Raw genomic sequence first — 24,291 nt, forward strand, 5'->3', positions numbered from 1 at the left:
TGAAGGTGATGGCTGATCACAATGTAACTGACTGCCGTTTGACTATCAGTGAAAGTGAGCACCGTTTGCCGGCCACTGTGATTCATTGGTTGTGGCTTTGTGCGCCTTAATATGAAGTCGTGAGTTAGAAGCCCGCGGCGGCTACATTCAATGGGAGCGGAATGCACTAACCCTCGAGTTCCGTGCTTTGGGTGGTGCACGTCATACTTAAATGGGCGAAGTTATCCTACGGCACTCCGCTAATTCGCCTATTGTAAACTTCAAATTCCTTTAGGTTACTAATCCCGAATAATCAAATCACGTAATGACGCTTTTGTTTTTTATCATCTGTGAACATTAGGGACTCTGCATAGACATCCATACGATACTTGTGGGCGGGAAAATGACGTTAAGCTTTATAATAATGTATTCAGCGGTTTCGTGTTCTTTATCCGCCATTCCGCGTTTCTGAGGTGTTACCAGCTGTGTATGTGTGTATACTTTATTGTGTTGGTGTGTCCGAGCTCAGCGCTGCCATATGGCCTACCTTTATTGTTCCTTATGTTCCTTCGCGCGCTGCCTAATCTACAAAACCAGGATTTAATCTTCCCGTTGCTTCTCGGTACGCCTCCCTTTATTACGGACGCAAGGGACTTTATCTGGGCGTCACAATCTTGCTAGTGTTGTGGGATGACGGTTCAGACTCAGGATGCCAGCCATCGGCGGAACGCTCTCTTGGCGACCCTTCTGGTCAGCCGGAGTGAGTGCGGGTCCCAGCGGTCATTGGCGAACCGCAGGTCGACGCAGTGGGCACCGCCTCGGATGGCACGGTAGTCGGTGGTCCTAGTCGGTGGCGCTTCGATTCCGTAAGCTGACCATGGGTCCAAATCTCCGTTGCTGCCGAAAAAAAAAGCAAGTGCTTTCAGCCATATCGTGACGAGATGTTGTGGGCAATGTACAATTTCAAAATGAATGATTGATTGATTATTGGATGCTACTGGCGCAAGCGCCAGGTATGGCCAAAGAGCGCCAAGGCTAAGGTGATGGGTTGTCAGTGGTGCACTAACTGTGAATTTCGAAGGGTAGATGTAACACGGTTGTACAGAGGCCTTAAAACATTAGATGTAAAGTGCGTAAAATATACATGTATTAAGACTATAGTAATTACGTGGGAGGTGTGAGATGTGCTATGAACATAAAATATATGCAAAGAGGGCATGATATACGGAAACGTATGGGTGTCAGTAGCGCTAATGTATCAGCAGGACCCTTGAACGCAAAGCGCCTGGAGGCGTATTCTCTACAAAAGAGTAACTTCAAAAAGAGATGTTCGCGTTTGGTGAACATGTTTTCTCTTTTTCTGGGAAATATATTTAGCGTTGAAATCCTCGTATCAGTCGGCCGTTGAATCTATTAGAGTGAAATTTGTTGTATCTACTAGGAAAAGTTAAGTTATAGTGAATGTCGGAATTTGAAGCGCGTTTCTATTGTTACCAAATATATTTACCATCTAAAACTGTGATGAATGGGATAGTGCAAGCTTAAACCTTCATTAATACGTAACAGCATCAAATAAAATCATTGCATCTCTGTGAAGTGCTGCTGAATGATATATTGTCTAGGCTATCTGCAGCTCTGCGAATGAATGGCATATACGTCATTCGGATATGACCGGAGCTCAACTTATTGAGCTTGCGTATTTACTTGATGTGCACACGACAGTGTATGTGAAGTCTCTATACTATCTTCGGGAACATTCGGCCGCCCTGAAGCGTACTTTAGCGACAAGCATTTTGTAAGTTGATTTAATTTTGTAGACTTTTACATGTCAGGTAGGTGGTAAATAAAAATAAGGTAAGGTATTGTTGTCACTTAGCAAAATCAATTGCAGTGCATTGCGGTCGACACTTTATTTATTTATTTATTTATTTATTTATTTATTTATTTATTTATTTATTTATTTATTTATTTATTTATTTATTTATTTATTTATTTACTGTACCCTCACTGCCGAAGCAGAAACAAGTGCTTCAAGAAGGGAAATACATAAGGTCACGTGAAAAGATGACGATAAACACAGCAGAAGCTCTGAAAACGGGCATAAAATCCAAGAAGACACCGTAAGCTAAAAAAAAAAGGGAACACACTTCGAAACAGATGACACCAGTCAAATAAAGAATCATCTATTAAGTGCCTTCAGTTGATGTTTTCTTTCAAACCTTGGTAGTTCTTTCTATCCGTTGTGAACGTAGGAAGATAATTCCCCTCCTCAGGTGTTCTTGAAATGAATTAGTTTGCAAAGTGTCAGTCTTGCAGAATGAGATTCCAACCTCATGTCTGTTGTCAATGTGTCATTCAAGATTAGCATTAGCACATAGCTCCAGAGAAATGCACAAAAATTCTGAGCTGGGCTAGCGTGATGTATGTTCATTATGGCGAAATGGCGCAGTCCACAGGACGAGTGAAACTGACTAGACAATGCGCTGACTTGTCAACTCTGTCGCTGACCATCTCCAGTAGAGCAGCGTAGGACGGAGCAGTAGTACAGGTCTTTTATGATCCCGGAGTCGTTAAATTTCAGAACGCCAGTGAAACGAGCATGGATAGCTTTTGAAAACTACTAACGTTCTTCCTTGATGAGCTTCCAAGGAAATTTGTTCGTCCAGACAGAAGGCGTGTGCCTAAATATGACCTTGCCGGACTCATGTGCTAAGTGACCTGCTGCAGGCGCGATGTGACAGGGTTCTCGAGACTAGCTTACACTCGTTCAAAAGAATCCAAAGTGTTTATGTAGACGACTACCTGGTCATCTCAAAATCTTCATCAGGTGCAGTAAGCGAGCACAAAAAAAAGCAACTCATTGTCTTGTCTGTTTCACCCGTCTCGTCATCTACGATGTTTTGCCGTGATCCAAGAAATAGTGTCTCGCAATAAAATTTTGCCGCCACCAATTTATCGCCGTATACTCACGTGAAGAAAACTTTCGACGTGCCGCACAGGTTGGCCCCTCCCATTGACCGGACGAGTCTGTCGATTTTGGTTTGACGCCGAACAGCAGACGGCACTTGTGGTCGAACTTGTCGTTGTCCCACTCGGCCGGGTAGAACATGTCCACGATGCCGTCCCCGCATAAGGGCAGAGCGAATTCGGTGCATTGCTGCGCAGAGTAGCGAATCTCAGTTATTGGACGAGTTGGAAGAATGTTTTGTTAAAAACATATGAAAGAAACCAAAAAATAAAGCCAGTGAAAGCATAGGGGAAGCGACCACATTCTAGGTGGAAGGTCAAGGTCTCAGACACAGCAGTCAAGGAAAGATTCAGGGTGTCCAGTTACGTGAATAGAATGGATGAGAAGACAAACGACCTAACGCGCCAAGATTAAACTTCGATGTCAAGGGAAGCAAGGTCTGCCAAAAAACGTTTTCATGGCCTTATCGTGAATTCTGTAAACTCGATGAAATTGAGCAACGACCGTGTAAACTAGGCTAGAATGCATGTGCTTTGTACCAGTTCGTAATGCGTCCTTGAACAACTTGAAGCCTAAAGCCGTGAGACAAGAGAAAAGAAAGCACATAAAAAAGGGACAAGGCATGGCAGGGAATGTTATCTATGCAGGTTCATAGATAGGATTGTGTTCTAAGTTGTGCGCTGTAGGTCTTTTTTTTTTTCGCTTTCACCAATTTAAAAGGTGTGTGTATAATCAGACATTTCAAATATGAATCACATCTTATGTATCGAATCAGCGTACTTGATTAAAGCATTTGATTTTCGATTCCTTCAAATATTCAGTATTGGTCGAGTGTCCAGGAATATTCAGACGGCACCGTAACCTGAACTTGGCATGTCATCTTCGTTGAATGCTTAGTCAGCGGCCGAATTAGGGGCCGGATACTGCGGTGTTGACGGGAACTGTTGCGCCGGTTGGCGCTTGGTTTCATTAAAATATCGATCGACCTCGCTTTTAACGATTATAAGCATTGTCTCCTATGTTCCCATAGTTAAGAAAACAGGATCGACTTTAGTCGAGAAATACTGTAATTGCAAATTTTAATGCAAAACATGCGCTTTTAATGCAAAACATGTCAATCGTCTGGCTTTGCAGCAGATTACTTGTGGTTGTTCGCAGAGGCAGCTTTCTACACACCTGTGACATATCTACTGCCGTTACTTGCAGTTAGAGTTCCAGGGATTTAGAGCCGCACATTGGACTGTACCCTTTAACAGTGGAGCGCACTGTATACACCCCGGCCCACTGTTAGGTGGAACACGCAAGCGCCTCGTACACGCGACTCTCCCTTGGTGGATACACTTAAAGTGTCCAACTTTGCAACAGATTAGCGGCAGGTGACACACGGTTACGAAACGCAACTTCCTGCAGCTCTAAAATGACCCTTCTAGTTTATTGTCTTATACAACACAAAGACGCGCTGTATACAGTCGATGAGATTGGTGAATTTGTAGGCAGGGCTAACTGAAAGCAGTTATTGAAATCCTAAATCAAAGAAAGATTTGGGCAAGCAACTGGCACTATTTCAGTCGTTTCCCATTATTACAACAAATATTTCTGAGACCTAAGCCAATAGCACAGATGCTCTAGCAGAAAGGTGGCAGTGCCAACGTAGTTGCGGCTGAAATCTCATTAGCAGGAAGAAAATTAAGCGAACTGTTTTGCTCGTTGACCTAGACTTAACACTTTGCTCTAGTGTTAAGTTTGGGTTATGGTTTGAATCTAGACTGACTGAACTGACTGAATGTGCTAAGTAAACCAACATTTTAGGGGCGTTTATGCTGCGGTGAGGAGGTGGAGACAGTCGTAGCATATGCCACGTATGCTTACCTTAACTTTTAGGTAATAAATTTATGGTGGTTAGCATACCTGAAAAAGCCATGCAGAGTTGTCTGGAGTAGCCGGCACAGCGTAGCAGGCAGCTTTGCCCGTGGCGTTCCGAAAGAAGCCGATTGCCTCGACTGCCATGTCGATCAAACGACTATTGTTTCTCTCGGATTTTCTCAGGCGATTGCATAGTACCTGAAAACAAGATCCAATGTTTCTTTTTACGACAAAATTCATCCACTTCGAAACAAAATTCTGGCACGTGCCAGAATTCAAGGTAGAGTGGCAACCCATGGTAAAAGGTCTCTAAATATTGAGAAGCTTTTTAATGCGCCTTCATCGAAAGAGTGACAAGCTGCTATCATTAGCACCTTTGGATAATCCACTCTATGGCGTTATACTTATAAGAATGCATCACTGGTTGCCCCAAAAAATCAGCGATTAATTTTAAGTGTATGTTTAAAACGTTTTTGCAAGGAGTATAATTTGTGCCTGTTCTAGCATTTTGCGCTAATACGAGTATATCATAGTTTGAGTACCTTGAGCTTGCCTTGAACCATTGTTTCTAATACCAACAGAGCAGCCTCATTCTAAATCCTCCTTACGATGCTTACGACAAAGTCGGCTAGGGTTGTACTGACCTTCACTGGGTGAGGAGGCACCTGACCCGACCTATAGGGGTAGTTAACCAGTGCGACGCCGATGAGGCTGTCACGAATCCAGTTCCGGAAAGCGGGAAAGTGGCTGGAGCTCAAGCGCTGACAAAGATGAAATTTCTGCCCCAGTTTGTGGCGTCCGTCGTCTGAAAGTGGCAACCGCAGGAAAGGACAAAAGGACAGCACAGCGTCTACTAGGCGAAGCTCGAGTTGTGTAAGCAATGGTGCCAGTGTGGGTGTTGTTCTCATCTCAATTCTACGAGTTACTTCTGTCGCGCATAATTTGAAATGATGGAACTTTAGCCTCCTATACACGTAATATGATCGAGCAATGCGTATCAGGAATCTCGGTACGGTTTACACATTGAAAGATAGCAGCTTTCGGAGTTGTACGTCTCAAGGGGGGACACAGCAGGCCTTTTGTCAATACCTATAGCGTGTAGAAAACTCCGAATTAACTTCAATCTCATGGTGTTTCGTAACGTGCGCCTAAATCAAAGCACAGCAGTGTTTGTGCATTCCGGCCCCATCAAGATCCCATCAAGTCTGATGCGATTGAAAGGAACACTGTTAGTAAAATTAGCACCCTTTGGGTCTTATCCTGTCAGGAAACGATATTTATGTATCTTGCGTTCATTTCCTTTCTTTAACACTGCGTGTCCGGTGCTTTGAGGTCACAAATGGCATGAGCGTATCTGCGTGACATGGCGTTCTTGGCAAGAAAGTACAGTGAGCGCAGAGTGTTTAGGACCGGAAATTCAAGTAATATTTATTATTATTGTTTCAGGACAAGATAATCTCCAAATGGTGACAATATATTACGAATTAACTACCACTACGCAAATTGCGATAAAGGTTCTCTCAAAGGGGCCCCTTGGTGCACATCATCTGTCCTCTTTTAGATAACTTCTCTGTAATGATGAACGCCAGAGTAAATGGCAATAAAAGTTCTGCCACACGCTTGCACCAGCGAGATATATCTCGCCGGTGGAAAGCGTGGTAAAAGCCAAAGAAAGATTTACATCGGCAAGGCTGGTCTCTGGCTGTCCCCCAGGGCCTTGCAAGTAAACGCGACTGTGCGGTATAAATTGTGTCGTCATGAAAACGAACATTTATTCCAAATGACTTTAGCTCATGCTAAAGAAAAACAATACGGCTTTCTTGTGAAGAAAACTTCGTAATTGGTGAAAGGTACACTCTGAATTTGAACCAGCGGCAATCACTAGGCCTGTAAAGTCAAAATTAAATTCTGTGCTTTTATGTTCCAGCACCACAATCTTATTATGAGGCACGCCATTAGCAGGGGGGGGGGGGGGGGGTGACTTGGGAATATTTTTGACCACATCGTGTTCTATAACGGGCGCCCGATGCATGGTGCCCGAGCGTTCTCGCATTTCGACCCTATTCACATGCGGCCGCCACGACCGGTAATCGAACCCGCGACCTCGTGCTTAGCAGTACAACGCCGTAGCCGATTCAGGCGGGTCGCTATGCTTGTTCTGAGCAAACCATGGAAGCTTATCATTTGGCAGCACGAGTTGGGATAAATCACCAAATATTGACACAAGAGGTGGCCACAATAGGTTAAGAAATCAATGAATTCGATTAGAGTACGTCGTAACTCCTTTCTGCGATAAAACCCAGCCAAATAGTTTGGGCAGACGTTTTCTTTTTTTTTCTTTTTTTTAATACTACGACAGAAAAAAGAAAGCTACGTGAACAGCCCAGATAGAAGCACGTGGACTGCGTTCGCTGAACTGCCTCTTTCTTTTACTTCATTTTAAAGATTAATTGGTTGATTGATTGATTTCAGATAAATTATACGAAGCTCACAGCAAAATAGTGCGCACGTTTTCTATTGCATAGCTTAAATGCGAGAAAGGGCAAGTTATGGGAAAACTACCTGTAGATCCCAGACCATCGAGAATGGGCCATAATCTCTTGACCTGGTTGGGGCACAGTTTCGACGTCTGCTTGTAGATGGCTGTTACTGCTTTGTAGTAAGTGTCGCACTTGGTGGTTTGCGAGAACATCTTGAAAGGAGCACTGCTCGCCAGGGCTCTGCATGACGAAGAAGAATGGTGGTTGACCTATCCATTTTCTTGCGTCCTTTTATCTGTTATCACGTGAACTGCACAGGGCAGACTCAAGAGTACTCTTCGCTTGAGGGCACGTAGTACGCCGATTATTCATTGCTATCGCTTAGCCTTCGATGTTGCCAAATTAGCCTTCATGTACCGTCCTCGTACCTTGTAAAAGCCCAGTGGCACTACACTTCTTATAATCTGTTGCCAACCTGTTTGCTACATAATTAAAAAAGGATAGATAAAATGACACAGGTTTATGCGATGCATATCCACATAAGTGAACAAAGTGCCCAATTTTTAAAAAATACAACACCTTGTTTATTCAACTGAATACATAATGCGGTGAATAGTGTTGTTTTGTCTTCCTAGATTGCTGCGTCATATTGTAGCATTTGAAGTATATGTACACACCACCGCTATAGTTCGGCCAAGAGATCCGAGAGAAAAGTTGAATATTTTGCAGCTTGATCACGCAGCTTGGAGTTCGGATTTCCATTCTTTACTGTAGTATACAGTATGCGTACAACATATTGTGGTACGGCCTATGGTCCCCGAACTGCTGGAAAATTTTGTTTTCTCATATACCACAATCCGTAAACTTCTAAGGGTGACTGTACTTGACGGGTGTTTCCGGTTGTTGGTAGCGATACCACAGACTCAGGCAAAGCAACAGCAATTTTTTTCCGGTCATCTGTGGCAACATTACGATGAAATCACTTAACACATCTGGTTTCAAGTTATGGCTCAATATTTTCGCATATCGCTTCTGGTTTAGTCTGAAAAGAGATAAAAGCCGATGTCTACAATGTCTGAATAAATGCTGGCGAGTGTGCGTAACCTATTATAATTCCGTATTTTCGACAGATATACTGTCAAGGAATTGACGCATACGCAGTGTCAGACGGTATCATCCAGGTAAACGCATCGCTTAAAAAAATTAAATCATGGGGTTTTACGTGCCAAAACCACTTCTGATTATGAGGCACGCCGTAGTGGGGGACTCCGGAAATTGGGCCACCTGGGGTTCTTTAACGTGCACCTAAATCTAAGTACACGGGTGTTTTCGCATTTCGCCCTTCAAAGTTTAGAATCTCCGGAGGGCATTGGGCTCCGTACTACACGGCGTAGTCGGCACGAGCTCGTTATCTAGAGGCAGTTGGAACACAAACATTGGAGGACGCTTAAGCTTCGCCTTTAAGAGTGGAACGCGATAGCGTTATCGGGCCCCATTCGGATCGCATTTATTTAGTAGGCTTCACTGCAACACAGAATAAGGGAAAGCCAGCTTACAAAGACCAAGCTTACACCAATCTCCTTAAAGTCGGCTTCACTTTTACACACAAATGCATTGCTGGGAAGACGTTCTTTTAGGGGGCAATATAAGTCATCTTATATTAAAATGTGAAGGCCCTAGGACCTTTTTATTGCGATAGCAATTATATGCACACCTCAAGCGGATTTCTGCCGTCGCTGTTGTCGTCGCCGTGAGGTTCTGTATAAAGTCTAAGGGCGATTATATCGTCCCCGCGCGCCGTATGCTGTTTGTGCGAGTGAAAGCGCGTGAACGCACGGCGGAGAGCAAACGCGACCGTCGCGCGAAAGGCCGTGGGAGGATGGGAGGGAGGGGGTGACGTTGTGCTGCGGCATCAACGGCGCAAGGGGAACTGGCATGCGAACGGAGGAAAGCGGAAAGGCAGCGCGGGAGGGAGGAGAGGCGGCTTCTACTCTCCTCGCAAGTGCGTAGTCGTACTTTGCCTGGCTGCGGCGGTCGCCCGCACCGTATCTTGAAAGTGATCTGCAGACGGCTCATAGCTTTGTATGCGCTTTGCGTTCACCGCTTACCTTCCGTTGAAGCGATATACTGCACGAACATTCGCTCGCTGCTGCTGCTGCGCTTGCTCCCACCAGCGTTTTCACAGCGGTTGTCTGTGGTCGTCGAGTAGGATCTATTCATGTTTGCCTGTGCGCGCTGACACCATGCTTGTTAATTCAGTTAGTAAGCGAATGTGTTCAAGTTTATACAGCCGATAAAACTACTATCCTTACTCCGTATAGCTCTCTACTAATTTGCTATCGCAATTGATGCTTTGCCATTCGGGTGAAACTGCGCCTTTTTATTATTTGATTAATTGTTTGCTTTTGCCCCGACGCGCGCGTGTCCAATACGCATTAGGCAGGCGAAGTCACAATTTTACCTGCCGAGGATACGAGCGCCATCTGGACAGGATTTTCGCAAGTAAACTACCCGAGCGCACCGCTGTTGCTATGGTAGAAATGCTGAAAAGGGGTTTGTGTTTGAGTTTCCTCGTAACAGAATTTTGTTTTCTGGTGCATTCAAATTAGAACCCGACGCCACCACGTCTGTAGATTGTGGTTAAGTCATACTTTGCTATTTTTCTGACGGATTTCACTGTGAGAAATAATTTTTGTTCACTAACACCTTGCGCCACGTGGAGGGCCTGCGCGGTCGGGGTGGTTCAGGGTGGTTTTTTTTCCTTCGGCTACTTTGCGCCACGCGGAAGGCCTGTGCGGTCGGGGTGGTTCGGGATGACTTTCTCCGCCACGGACGCCGATAACTACGCTGCCACCGGCGCCGACGCCGGATTTTCTGCGACACGGGGCCCTTAACGCTATGGCGTTATACTGGCACCAAAGGAGTAGGAGTATGTAGAGAGGCGCCTGTCTTACTGCTCCTTGCTGCATCCATGTATTGTGCACGGAGGGGCCAATATGAACGATACCGCACGATTGGCCTCACAGATTGTTAATTATCCATCATTTTTGCATTCATATGAAAAAAATACCTTGTGAGCAAGCGTAGCTTTATCAGCGCGACTTTCTTCGCTGTTATAGAAGCTTTTTGAAACGCAGAAGACACTGACCAAGACGAAGGCGCACCATTCGTCTGTGTTTCCCTTCGTCAACGTAGTTTTGCTTTTGCTTTTTCTTTTTTGTATTTTTTGTCATGCAACAAGCTTTTTTTTTTTTTCTTATAGTACCGCGTCAGACCAGTGTTGCTAACTTTTTGGGATAAGGTTACCAAGTCGGCGTTCCAAAACATTCCATTTTTCTGGCGAAAAAGGCGTGCAGTCATGATTATGAGTATGATGACTTGCTCAAAATTTTCTCATTTGTATGTTCTAATTGTTCCTAACATATTTCTTTTATTTTGTTTAAACCAAACTACCTTCTGCTGGTGGTGAGTCAGTGGTCTTAATATGAAAAAGGGAAACGACCCCCTGATTATCTAAAACAGCCACATACGTGAAGGTGGTGCCTTCTCTATATAACCAGTTGTGATGCACCCACGTGGATTAGTAATAATCTCTTCGGTATGTCTTCCCAAGTAGCGTCAAACGAAGGCGCCTCTATCCCTCTAGGAATAAAATGGACGCGCCCCGTTGAATCTAGCCCAAGTATCTCTAGCCCGAACATTTTAACAAGGCAGTTTACTGGCTATTTACGTCACTATAAAAGTCGCTAAAAGGTTGCTAGGACTCCAAAAAGGCAAAGTTGTCGATACTGTGACTATAACAAGTGGTTACATTTACTAATCCTCACACTAAATTACCGACCCTGCATTAAAATTGGTTGAACACGCTAGTACTGCTAAGCACGTATGGACAAACTCCTACTTCAGCAGTAGGTTTTGTATATATATATATATATATATATATATATATATATATATATATATATGGTTTTCCCTTTCATAGTGGCGCTGCCCACGCGTCTTTGGAAATGACTGTGTAATTTACTTTTTCCCCGGCCCTGGAACAAAACAGTAATGAACACAAGGTGTGTTACGTTTTGTGACCAGAACCTAATCTTCGCCGCAATTGCTTTACCAAAAGCTCCGACGTGAGTGTATAAATATACCCACGCCGAGACAGTGTGCGGGTACTTTATCCGGAACCAGGTGGCCAACATGGCTGCGTGATGACCGCCGAAAGCGGCCACCCGGCTGTTTCCCGCTCCCTTGATGTTTTTCTTGAGCCACATGACCAGGTCGACGTAATCGGCCAGAGCCTGTTCCGTGGTCAAATACGCAGTCATCTCGGCGGCCTAAGTGAAGTTAGAAGAAAAGAATGATTGCAGCCGGCAGCTAGGGACCGTCCCTGTTGCGAACTGGAAAAATTAATCTTTCAAAAGAAAACCTGTTAATTCAATGTAAATAGCTGAAATAAAAACAGGTCTTATTGCCACCACTGAAAAACATCATATCTGAGCCGTCTACTACAGCCAGGTTCCTCTTTCGCGCTTCCCTCTAGGCGTGCTGCGCCCTCGTGGGGCGCGTCTGCGAAGTCGAAGTAACCTGAATTTGGCGTGGCCTTTGAGATGCGTGGCGCGCCCATACGTGCTAACGCTGAGTAGTAATCCTCTGTAGCACACAAGCATCATTGGTGCAGCGCAAAAGTGTCGGGCAGCTGTGCTTGAGGAACCCGTCTGACGCGAGGTGGACTGTGTTCATAGTTGTTAAAATATTACGGGATTTTTTTTTTCATTGTAGGGGGTGGCGTAAAGAGGCTAGACAAACAGACGCAAAGTGACTGAAATAAGCTAAAGTCTATTCCCATTAAAAAAAGAACGTGGGCAGCTTGCACTAGTGGTGCAAGGCTGGAGTAAACAGCGGAGCTGGTGATCGACCTAGCTGGGTGCGACTGTTTTCACAATAAATCCGTGCAGAGGCGGGGCCTCGCCTCGATGACGTGGCCTCGCCTCGATGACGTAGAACCATTTTCTTTTTTTCCTCTCTGTTTGGTGGCGCGGTCGGTGTGCGGCGCCTCAGTTCGGATCAGCTCATTCCACGTGAGCGAGAAGTTGGCGTGCGTATCATATTCGCTGCGTGCGTTGTTTTGTCTCGCTTGTGAAAGCGCGGAATGCAACGATGAGTGAGCCTCCTGACCGACAGAAGGTGATCGAAAAGTACCTCCAAGGGTTACATCATCATGGTCGGTATTTTGCAGCGATGCCGATGCCTTTCCGGGGATAATGCCTTTTCGCGCTAATCGCTCTTTGTCAGTGGTCAGAGCGACAGTCCGCTCGCGTTATCAACGGGATCAACCGGCCGTGAGCGGTGGATGATGACTAGTATAGAATAAGCCATAAGGCATCGCTACAAAATATCGGCCCATGAAGACGGATACTCCCATGGCTACCTGAAGGCAGACGATGAGCTTAACCTTTTTGAGAGGTCCTTGGCTGCCGTCAACGAGAGGTATGGTGTGCGCACATCAAAAGACCTGAACAAGCCGTCTAAATGTAAATCGACTGCTTCTTAATGTTTTGCTCTTCGCGTAGATTTATCATTGAAAAACGCAGTAGTAATTTTAACCAGGGACTCAACCCGGCACAACGACTTGTTTTCAGTTGCGGTTAGTGCGCAACACGAGACAATTGATTGATCTTGATTTGCCTTTTTTGAAGATCTGGTTATCATTGTTCTGGTTACTGGTTCAAAGTTCCCCTGGCACCGATTTATTTCTGTTTGAGTGGAGTATTGTTCTGGTTACCGCGACGTGACCCGATCTTCAGAAATTTTGATAAACGTAAAAATAACCGAACCAGTATTTTTCGGTTTCAGTCATGATTAGAACCGCGCATGCAGGCTAATTGGGACTTTAAGAATGAGAAAGTCTGCTCCTGTGCTGTTTACATAAATGCTTCAGAGCTGCGCTTGGGCTTTTGTTTTGATTATGAGGCACGCCGTAGTGGGGGCTCCGGAAAATTTGGACCACCTGGGGTTCGTTAACGTGCACCTAAATCTAAGCACACGGGTGTTTTCACATTTCGCCCCAATCGAAATGCGGCCGCCGTGGCCGGGATTCGATCCCGCGACCTCGTGCTTAGCAGCCCAACAGCATAGCCCCTAAGCAACCACGGTGGGTAAAAGGCGTTTGTATAGGTGTTCAGTTCTGTTCGCATTTTAATTCTTGAGCACTGCACAAGTGGGACAAGCACCGCCGTACCCATGGCATTCATCGCTCTTACTGAATTTTCTTTTTCTTCAGTAAGGTGTATACCTCTCTGCTAATTGATTCTGCATGCGGGTCCAGTTTCCATGCATTCTGTATGGAAACTGGACATGTCACAACTGTCTAGATTATCTATTTCTTTTTCGTGGTTTTGGGTTCTCTTTCCTGGCGATCAAGTTTTAATTTAGTCTCGATTTGTCCTTTCGAGTATCACGACACTAAATAAGACATGTAAAACATATGTTCGACTTCTAAAAAAATGTAAGTTCAGGGTTTGTCAGTGTGCCCTTATGTCATGGGTTTGTTTGCTTGTTTGTTCTGTCTTTCTCCGCTGTAGTGCAGCCCTGTAAGGCTTAGGCAATACAACGAAGTCACATTTCTAGCGGCTTAACCTTAACAAACTCGTACCGCTAGGCGCAAACCACGAATGGCTTTGAAAGCAAGTTGCATTTCGCTTAATGAATACGCAACGACCTTAAGTCCTCTCCGCAGGATAAGTATTTAAGTCGTGTTCACGTTAAGTATGACAGACGCTACACAGTATATGCCTATTATAGGATGTTCCAACTCTTGCTACGTCCGCCCATTCGTACTTATACCGCGAAACTCCCATGTGCAAAACTACGCGTGTAAAAAGCTATTATGCTTTGGCGTCAGGTAGGACCGAATGCGCTACCTTTCAGCCACGAATCACCGCACCGAGCTCTGCAATGGGCATACTATAGTCTTACTACTTCACCGTCTCACAATTGAACGTATAAAAAAGGTTGGTTTTATGCAGCGTGTAAACAAATTTTGCAATGAAATTCGTATTCCGGAAGCATCGTTCGACTGGTACTGCCTTCCCGGATCCACAGTTACCATAAGCAACCGTCAGTTTGTTTCCTTTCGCTCTAAATAACATTCTATGCCGAGGAATATACTTTTGCATATACCGTTGCTGCAAAATTGTAACAACTAATGTAATATATTCAGCAAAATGAAACTACTCCCCTCCGTAATGCCTTCAGCCTGGAGTGCGTTACTCAAATTTAAAAGAAAACTGGGCTTCAATCCATGCTGTGAAGGTGGTTGGCCAGCGAAGCGGCGATATCACCTGATCCGATAGACCAATGTGACGTAGACTTGAACTGGGTGCTGCCGAACCTCACCACGACGCCGTTGTGCATATTGTCATTGCTGTTCCAATCGCCCCTCATCGTGTTCACGCTGCTCTTAGTGAATCCTAACTATGCGTGGCCTTTCCATAGCGCCATCACAACACAAATGAAATTAGTTGCTAGGCGCGGGTTCTTGCGGCTAGACGCTAGACGATTGCGGTGAACGCTATGCGCAAAGGCGAGCTTTCTGGTTCTTTTTTTTCTTTCCCCCACACGGCCGGAACCGCCGCTGCCGCGGATGCACGGAGGCGAGCGCGATCTGGTAGGGCTGTAAGGAACCCACACTGGTTGAACAGTCTGTCGACAGTTAGTTAGTTACATAGAGCTTCGCTGTAAAAAGGTGTATTTAATTGCGAGTCACGCACCCAGTCCAGATAAAGGAATAGCCAGAAGCTCTTTGCTTTTAGGGTGTGCAGCTCGAAATAGCTTAAGTCGGGTAGTTGTTCAACTCACCTTGAATGAGTCTTTTCCAAAAGGCAACGACCTGCCGTAGTAACGGTGCTCTGGGAACACCAGCAGCGCTTTGAAGTCTCGGGCCCACTCCCACATAAGTCCCTGGAATAAAAAAGACGAAAAATTAGCCGTCTCTCGCTTTGGAATGTATATACCTTGTTGTAATGCCAGTATAGGTAAAGCAGATACTAAAATAAGTAAATAGAGAAATATCGCTTATGGAGACATTGCTAACGTATTTATATAACGTATGTACCCACCCCTTCTGTAATACCGCTTTTATTACAGTTAAAGTAATAAAATGAAATTTAAAAATGGTGTAGAGAACCGCTGAACCGATTTGAATAAAATTTGTTACACTCAGGAAAAAAAGACTAAACTCTGCCGACTATAGGAAGCATAATATTGATGTTCGGCCTAAAATTGTTTTAAAAAATTGTCGAAAACTTATAAGCTTTATAAAGAAGAGCAGCAAGAAGTTAACGAATCTGTAAGTTTGTGCAAAAAAGTAAAAAAAAACTGAAATCGCAGTTCTGTCAACTGCACTGTGTTAGAGCACCTCAAGCGGTCGAATGGTGTGTTCGCAAACGCGCCAGGTCAGGCTCGACAGCGATCGTAAATGCACCGTGCGACAACGGTATAACTCACATGGTCTACAGGAGAACACCAAATAAAAGAATAGCTCGCTTACGGTGCTTGAAATGTGGTCTTCGATGGAGCCTTCGTTGGTGGTGTAAATGAATATGGGCCCACCCTTTCGATTCCAGTACTGGTCAGCCATCGCATATCTTAAAGGAAACGTAGAGTTTCTGCTGTACGTGAAATGGTCGATCTTGTGGAGAGAAAGAAAAAGGAGAGAAAGAAAACGTTTTAGTGTCCTGATCTGTTTCCTATGCATACTTTCGGAAAAAGAAAGATAAGAAACACTTCGAAGATGCATCCCAATCCGAGTAACGCATGCATTAGACAGCGAAGCTGTACGAGGGAGTTCTAACACCTTTTAGAATTCCTAGATGTTTGTTTTGTCTCTGCCGGAAACCTACCCAAGACTTTGAAAACGATTCCTATATGCGATTCAATTCCTTCGCTATATCCGGGCTTACCACATTTATACCCTCTGTTATACCAGACCAGTGCCTCAACCAAGGTGGCACTAATCAGACGCTTGTTCCTGCATTCTATGGCCGCTCTGCCGAAGCCGGAGTCTTGCCGCCAGTTACGACAGCCTGCAGGTAGAGCTTTGTTGGTGGCTGTTCTTAGCTCATCACCGTTGCCAGCGTCCAGCAACGCCCTCTAACCAATGCCCCGGTCATATACATATATACGGCCACTTCGGCACTCCGACGAAGGCTGTGTTCCTGGCTATCCTCATCTGATAGTGAATATACTATACTGGGCACGCCACCACAAGTCGCCGTCGGTCTTCACCGCCGCCGCAAAAAAAAAAAAAATATATCACCATCCCTTCCATTCTGAAGATGGTCGAACAGCGAAACTGTGAAAGGCGCTACTTGCGGCGGATGGGACGCGTCGGCGTTCACCGGCGACGGCGTTCCTAGCGCGTTTCTGACGCTTTTTCTACGACGTTCCCAGACAAGAGTACAGTCCTTAGAAGTAGTGATTTTTATGGAAGAAGAAGAGTCACTGTTTTCTCCTTCCCATGTGGGACCACGGCTGAGTGACTGAGTCCTTGACCAAAGCTCCGCATATACAACCAGAGAGGGATCAAAAAGAAGGAAATGACGCTTCATTCTGCATATCCGCGCTAACGCGAACACCTCTAAACACCCCACTCATCCGTTGACCTACTTTTATTGCGATAGCAATTATATGGACACTCAAAAGCAGATTCCTGCCGTCGCCGTGAGGTTCCGTATGACGTCAATGGAGATGAAATCGTCGCCGCGCGCCGAACGCTGTATGTGCGAGTGAAAGGGCGCGACGGGCGCGCGCTTTCACGGGGAGTGAACGCACGGCGGAGAACAAACGCGCGTTCTGCGCCGTGCTCCCTTAAGGGCTGCAGAAGTAGGCGTCTCTTTCCTCCTTTACAATCACCATATATGTAGAGCAAACGATGCCTTCTTCCGACGCGCGAGAGGCCGTGGGGGAGGGGGCGGGAGGGGGAGGGAAGGGAGGCGACGTTTAGCTGCGGCACCAAGTGCCTATTTATATCAGAGGCTCCGGCAACAGTCACCAACGCCGCACGCATTTTGAGCGAACGCGGGCAAAACGCCGACGGCGTCGACAACAGTTGTGCGTGTTGCCGGTGCTGCTGCATGTCCAGGTTTATACAGCTGATAAAGCTAATATCATTACTCTGTATAGCTCTCTACAAATTTGCTATCGCAATTGATGCTTCGCCTTTTAGGTGAAACTGCGACAACTTTTTAGGGGCGAAGCTCCTTATAGCGGCACCCGTTCCGTCCCCGTCGTCGTAGTAGTAGTGTGTAACCAGTAGTGTGTAACCAGTCTGAGAAAAATGAGAAAAAAAATTCCGAAGTTGTGTCCGTAGCGCGGAATCGAACCAGGGACCCCCCGCTTCCGAGCGCGCGGCGTTAGCCAACTACGCCACGAAGCGGACATGGACACACGCACCACGATGGCAATATAAATACCCAACATTAACGAAATGCCGCGTTTCTAGCGCGTTTCTAACGCGTTTGTGCTAGCGCGTTACGGCCCGTGTAAGAAGCTGGTGTAAGACGCTGTGGCCTCTCCGCCTTACCTTCAACGCGTTTCGAACGCGCTGCCCAAAGCGGTGGCAAGTCAAGTTCAAGTCGAGGAGCGTTTATGAATACGGGGGGTATACTCTCTCAGCAGTCATGTGATGGCGTCGGCAAACGTGGTGCACGTTCCGGCATGTGTAAATGGCTGCGTAAGACGCTGTGGCCGCTCCCCCTTACTAGAGAGTACTGCACGTTTCTAACGCGTTTGTGCTAGCGTCCCCTTAAGCGGGAGATCCGATGATTCCCTCCGGAGCTTCGCCCACTCATCATCATTCATCCCGTGGATATGCTGTGATTTTTTTTTACACCACCATTGGTTGGCGTGCCTCACGCTCTCCCCCTCCTACGCGAGTATTGGACGGCGCGACTTACGTCAACGCCCCTCCCCGTTCTCCTTTTCATCTGCACCCTGTCACAGCATTCTCACAGGGGGAAAGGGGTCACTCCAACCCCTTTCCCTCTGCTGAGCTCTTCATTTCCACTCCCGGTAGGTCACGTGGCCCCTATTTAGCGAAGTCCGACAATGACGACACAGGGTCCGCTTAAACAGCTTCGCTGTAAAAAAAAAAAAATTAGCAGTCGCTTAGCTCGGCTATGCCAGGATATACGTAACGTGAGCTTAGTCGGCCACATCGTTCAGAACCGGTAGACCTGGTGGCATGGGCGGGTAACGATACGCATTGGTAACGCTAAAGAGTGGAATCTTCTGCATAACGAGAAAGTTCTTGCACGTTGTACAAACCCGCGCCATGGTTTCTTCCCACTCGGGTGGCGCCACTAAACTCAACGTTTCACGCATGACACTACTTACCGGCGTCAAGTCTTTCATGTGCCACAGTCTTTCACACACGTCGCACACATATCCAAACGAATTGTTTACGAAGTCCGTCTCGAAGGTCCGAATCGCACTGGCGCTTTCGCTATGTTTCACCGTAAGGTCAGTCAATCGGCGAGCCTTGACATCATCGACGGCGTCTTGTTGTTGCTGCTGCTGAGATGGTCGGGCACGTCGTTCAGCCTCCTGGCGACGCCGCTTTGCTAGACGTTCCTCCCTTTGCTCCGGTGTCTCTGCAGCACGTTTAGCCTTTTTCTGTTCATTCTTCCTACGCTCAGCCGCTAATTGCCAGGCAACTACTTCGGGATCCGATGAGTTAAGCTTCTCCGCTCTTCTGCGCCGCTGAGCAGCAACTTCGCTCTCCTTCTCCATGGCTATACCACACTGGCAAACGCCCAGCGCAAACGCCCGGCGCGCCAGCTGTGCGCCTTGTGACGTCACTGCTGCTCCGCATGCGCAACATGGCTCTCCAGGAGCCACGCGAAGCTGCTCAACCTCGGCCAGTGTAGCTCACGCTACAGAATTGTTGCAATGCACACCTTAAAGCCCCAATCATAAGGAACAAGTTTCCGACGGGTTTCTGGCGTCGGCCGGCATCGTCAATAATTATTGGACACTGGTGAGCGACGCTCGCTCGACGCCCAAATCTGCCCATGCCAGATCACAGTGCGGACGCCCGAAATGGCTAGAAAAGCGTGAAAGTTGGTCGACTCTGTGTGACGCCGCCCGGCGAAATCCGTCGGAAACTTGTTCCTTGTGGTTGGGCCTTAAAACAGCTTCGCTGCAAAAGCTTTCACAATGACAGTTTCGTACATCAGGAAAGCAGGGCAATACTAACCAGAGCGTCGAAGGTGTGGTACGTGTGAGAAAGATTCAAGGCAGCTTGGGTTGAAGACGCCAGCATTGCTAGGAAGGCTAAGCTTACCACTGGACTGATCACCGTAGGGGTTGCCATGCTGAATTTCTGTAAAAAATTAAGTGAAGGTAGACATTGTAAGTTAGAATATTTAACCATGAGCTACCAACGGCGGCTGCAAGATTCGAAGATTGGCTAAATCGGACGTCCCAAGAAAAAAAATTAGCCAGTGGAACAAAGACAGTAAAGAAAGAGAAACTGTATGACACTGTACCGATAAACTCACAACTACATTTATAAATCAATGTTATAGATTCGCCACGGTGGTGTTCTCCCCTTCATTTGTGTTGTTTGGCAGCATCGTTTTAAGGCGGTGGTCCCACTCCGGCGGCACGAGCCCCCCGTTTTCAATACTTTTGGAGTAACCGTGGCGGCTCTTTTACTTAGGATGTAAAGTTGTGGTATATACCATAAAAAGCTTAATTCTTGTAGATTCCAACTATATATAATATAAGGAAATTGATTAATGTGATTTAGAAATAAATGCTCAAGAACAAGCATGAGATACATGGTTTTTGCGAACTGTGTCTCAGTTGTGACCATATTTAGAAGAAACTACCGCACTTACTGCATTGCGGCTTGCTCTGTAGCTTTAGGACATATTTATCTAGTTCCTAGACGTAGCGAATTATTTTTTAATTTTTACTTTTTGGATAATTTGCTTTTGAAAATTGCCAAATATTGCAATCTTCTGTTGTAAACAGCCCGGCAACTACATGCTCAAGGAAGCTAAATTTTGGATAAAGTAGAGTTCAAGGACTTTCCATTTAGGACACAAAATTTCATTCATGTAACTTTATTAGTTTTAAAGCACAGCTTCGCAGCTTTATTACCTTCCCGCAAAACTGGGCAAAAATAAAACCAGAATTCTAAATATTGCTTATTTTCGGCCGCATTATTAGGAAAACTAATAGAGTTACACGATTCGCCACGGTGGTGTTCTCCCCTTCATTTGTGTTGTTTGGGAGCATCGTTTTAATGCGTTAGCGTTAGGAGTGTCAAAGTGGAAAAAAGTGTGCGTGTGTGAAGTGTGGGAAGCCGGTCACGTGGTAGAGGTATATATATATAACCATTCTTCGGCCAACTAAAAACATATATTAAGTGCGCAGCATTCAGTGGCCCGGGCTGTCGGCGTGTCATGTAGAGGTCACGTGCAAAAACAGGGTCAAAATAAACTAACATGATTCAGAATAATGTAAAATATAGGAATAATTAAGCATTAGGCGCAATAATTAGCATTAACTTGTAAAAATCCTGAAAATCTTGTAATGTGATCTCATGTCGTCGTGGTCACGCGCAGCAAAGGCTTTGGCTCCATGTGCGTGTTGGTTGGGCTTCATGTGCGTGTCGGTTTGGCTCCGTGTGCGAGGCGGTTTCCCACCAGTTGTGCCTTAGCACAGCTGTCAAAACGAATTATGGATTCCTAGATGCAACATAAACACAGGATAAAACAAGATAAACACAAGGAAAACACCGGCGAATCACAGCTTCGCACTTCCCCAGCTTTCACCTTGAGTGGAACTGCATTACCGCCCAGCTTACCAAGGCCACTGTGCCGGATCGGTACCAAATTTTTTAACTTGGTAAGTACTAAAATTTGCATAGTATCACAAGAGTGTATGACGAACATAAATGATAGGTCATGACATGCTTATCATGTAGGTCATGAAACAGCCGCCTAAAATGATAATGACTCAGCCAAAAAAGATTAACACTCAAAAACAGCTGAAATGGGTTCGGACGTGGGTACTAAGTGAACAAAACACTAAAGGATGGTGGTAGAAGCCATAGTCATGACCATGACTGAGCAGAAATGACAATTACTCAACGAAAAAAAAAGATGTTTTATTGGTTCTGTGCTCGTTCGCTACTTGCTCTCTTCTCTAGCACAGTGGCCCGTGAGTGTGTTGCAATGCTCTATGTGTAGACGGCTAAATAGACAGCTAAGCGGACAGCGGTCATCTGAACTCTCATTCTTATTTTAACGGAGCCAAAAAAAATTCGGGGTAGCTTGCACTAGTGGCGCAAGGCTAAAGACACAGCGGAGCTGAACGTTTCCTATCTGGTCCTGACTATACGACGTGATGCTAAGTTATACGAAGTGTATAAAAACACGGATAATGCGGGATATGGAAATTCAAGACGATGAGCAACGCGAGAACAAGGTGAGAGCAGGAGCATTTCCTCGGGGTCCGTGTCATCGGGGAACGCCTCGCGAAGCACTTGCAGTCCGAGCACACGTAGAGGAAGTGGGGCGAAAGCTATGCAAAGTGTACGGGCGGCGCGCAGCAGACGACACGCCGGGATGACGTCACGGCGCATGCGCAGTAGCGCGCAGCTGGTTGGAGCTCAGCCGAGCCACCTCCAGAGGCGCCTGCTGCAGTCACGGACACCGCGAGCGTTCGGCGCTAATGCGGGCAAACGGTGAAGCGCGGATGGCGTCGACAGCACCTCTGTGCATTGTCTCGTTGGTGCTGCTACAATTTGTTTCTCTCTCTCTCTCGCTCTGTCTCTCGCTCTCATTTTCTCTTTCTCTCTCCCGAGCATAGCGCGCGACGCACGCATGCTCTCCTTCCCTCTCCTTAACGTCCCATGTCAAGGCAACGTGTGCACGGCACGGAAAGGAGGTGAAGCACATGCCGCTCCGCGAGGTGGTAGCTAGGCAACGAAGTGGCAGGCGGCACACATTACAGCCGGCTTAAACAGCTCCGCTGTTAAAAAGGCAGCTTCGCGAAGACAGCACCAAACTTAGAAACGATGCAAGCTATTTCGCTGTACCAGCAAGATGACGGCCGAGTAGGCTGCCTGAAAGGTCGGTGGAGAGCTCGCCTGGAGCACAAGAACGGGTCATCAGTTTTGCTTAGTAATTAAAGTAAGCCACATTCTGTTTTTCGAGAGTTTGCACAACCAAAGCGTAGAACATAAGCATTTTCTTTTTATAATATCTTCTTTTATTTATTTTTTTTTGTCGTCACGAGATGGCGTCAAGTCGTAGAAACGCGTTACGAATGCGTTTAAATGTACGAGCTCGAAGCTGTCCTACTTAAGTTGTAGGGTTTAAAGCCCTGAAACTGCCCAGCGGGTTATGAAGGGCGCCGTTGCGGTTGGCTCCTGGATTAATTTTGATTACCTCTGGTTCTTTAACGGGCACCTAAGCTAGGTATACCCGAGCCTCTTTTGCATTTGGCACCCACCGGAATGCGGCCACAACGGCAGGCAATCGAACCCGTGACCCCGTGCTGTTCGGCAGCAGAACGTCATAGCTATTGAGCCACCTCGGCGGGTAGCTGGCTTCTTAGGCATCTCAGGCTGGCTTCAACGCAGACCAGATTTGAATTGGCGCACACCCAATGTGATGTTGTATCGGGCTCGCTAGGGTCGTCTGCAGTGCTGCTTACCCATGGCATGGCCCGATGTAGCAGCGTACCAGACGACCCTGCGAGCCGGAGCGAGTGCCGAAACGTCACGAATTCCTGCTTCCACGTGACCACCTTCTACATCATGAGTCCACCACATATACATCTCGTGGGAAGATTATTTATATCTATGAAATGCTAGAAATATCATCTAAGTGCTTTTTTTTAATTAAGGCTAACGCTCTCGCGTCACGCGTCTTAAAGCAGTTCCTCTTCACCCAGCGAAATGAAACATCATGAAGGTACAGGACGCCAACTTACTGTACGCGCCAACGCCGGCTTGCTCAGGAAATGCCGCGCGTCGTCGAAGCTTCCAGGAAGATGTAGGGACGCGTCATGTCAAATGTACTTGACCGCGGCGTTTCGGAAAGGCCATACTTTGGCCTGGTCGGCCTATGGGGCCGACGCGCCCGGTTCGCAGAGAACCATGCGTCCGATCAGCTCTGTGCGATGGTTCCCCTGTTTTTCACTCGTGATGATGATGGCAACAGTTTGGTGCCGCTGCTGACAGTAATGTCCAGAATAAATAATCCATGGTTGATGACTATCGTGAATAATCTTTCAAAAATGATACCAAAGAAGTGTGGGGGATAGGCCAAAACCAGGGTGGTAATTTAAAGGACATAAAAAGGAAAATACGAAACAAACCGATCACAAGTTAAAGAAAATAATGCGTAATACATCTGTCAGCCTTCCATAAGCAAGTCGAACTTGTATGAAATTGCAAAGTACTAATAATTAAGGTAAAGCAAAGCGTTTAGGTAAACGGTATCTCATAGATTTTGACTCTTTTTCACGCCCTCGTCATCCCGTTGTCGTCAAGCCATCATGCTGCTGTCGTTGTTATGCCGTTACCTTCTCCACCGTCGTGACACTACCGTCATTGCCTCCGAGATTGCGCCCGCTAGCACGTTTCTTGAGTGCGCAATCTCAGAGGCCACGCTATCGGTGTCACGCTGACGATGCTGTCATTGTTGTCACTCTGCGAAGCTGTCTACCCAAGCATATCGACAATATATTGTGCCGCCATCATCGAACACCGTTACCGACGTCAGCAGTATACTTCGGAAGCATTGATAACGTGCCCATTTGTTTTCTGTGCTCCGCATAAGCTATTCGTCTGACAATCCTCTTCGGTGCTCTGCAAAATTTTACAGCCGAAGCTGTTAAGGACTCACTCTTCGATGGTCGCGTCCGGATGTAGAAAAAAAATTACTCCATCTCCCGCTAAAGGGAACCATGTGTGGATGCGAA

The 24,291-nt window shown here is 46.3% G+C and overlaps 1 protein-coding gene across 2 annotated transcripts; it reads right to left on the bottom strand.

Moving 5' to 3' along the window:
• Window positions 1–554: 554 nt before the first annotated feature.
• On the bottom strand, window positions 555–23,506 carry LOC119432821 (lysosomal Pro-X carboxypeptidase). Of its 2 annotated transcripts, XM_049658748.1 has the most exons (9): window positions 23,299–23,506; window positions 19,544–19,669; window positions 15,836–15,976; window positions 15,145–15,246; window positions 7,373–7,530; window positions 5,455–5,615; window positions 4,856–5,008; window positions 2,950–3,136; window positions 555–876 (listed from the first exon to the last, which is right to left on the bottom strand). In XM_049658748.1, exons 3-9 carry the CDS (start codon window positions 15,928–15,930, stop codon window positions 731–733), a joined length of 1,002 nt encoding a protein of 333 aa, XP_049514705.1. In that variant the 5' UTR covers window positions 15,931–15,976; window positions 19,544–19,669; window positions 23,299–23,506; the 3' UTR covers window positions 555–730. The 2 variants fall into 2 exon arrangements, with proteins under 2 accessions (XP_049514705.1, XP_049514706.1); XM_049658749.1 differs by lacking the exons at window positions 19,544–19,669; window positions 23,299–23,506 and adding an exon at window positions 11,440–11,621 and having other exon boundaries at window positions 15,836–15,946.
• Window positions 23,507–24,291: the final 785 nt, after the last annotated feature.

The sequence above is a fragment of the Dermacentor silvarum genome, chromosome 11, assembly GCF_013339745.2.
Source record: "Dermacentor silvarum isolate Dsil-2018 chromosome 11, BIME_Dsil_1.4, whole genome shotgun sequence".
NCBI classification, from domain to species: domain Eukaryota; kingdom Metazoa; phylum Arthropoda; class Arachnida; order Ixodida; family Ixodidae; genus Dermacentor; species Dermacentor silvarum.

Bases quoted from the DNA above. Each gene is read 5' to 3' on its own strand.
- LOC119432821 (XM_049658749.1), bottom strand. From the start codon at position 15,925: ATGGCTGACCAGTACTGGAATCGAAAGGGTGGGCCCATATTCATTTAC. The intron at 15,247-15,835 runs GTAAGCGAGCTA...TTTTTATTCCAG, and splicing joins AAGACCACATTTCAAGCACC to GGACTTATGTGGGAGTGGGC. The intron at 877-2,949 runs GTGAGTATACGG...TTTTTTCGGCAG, and splicing joins ACGTCGAAAGTTTTCTTCAC to CAACGGAGATTTGGACCCAT.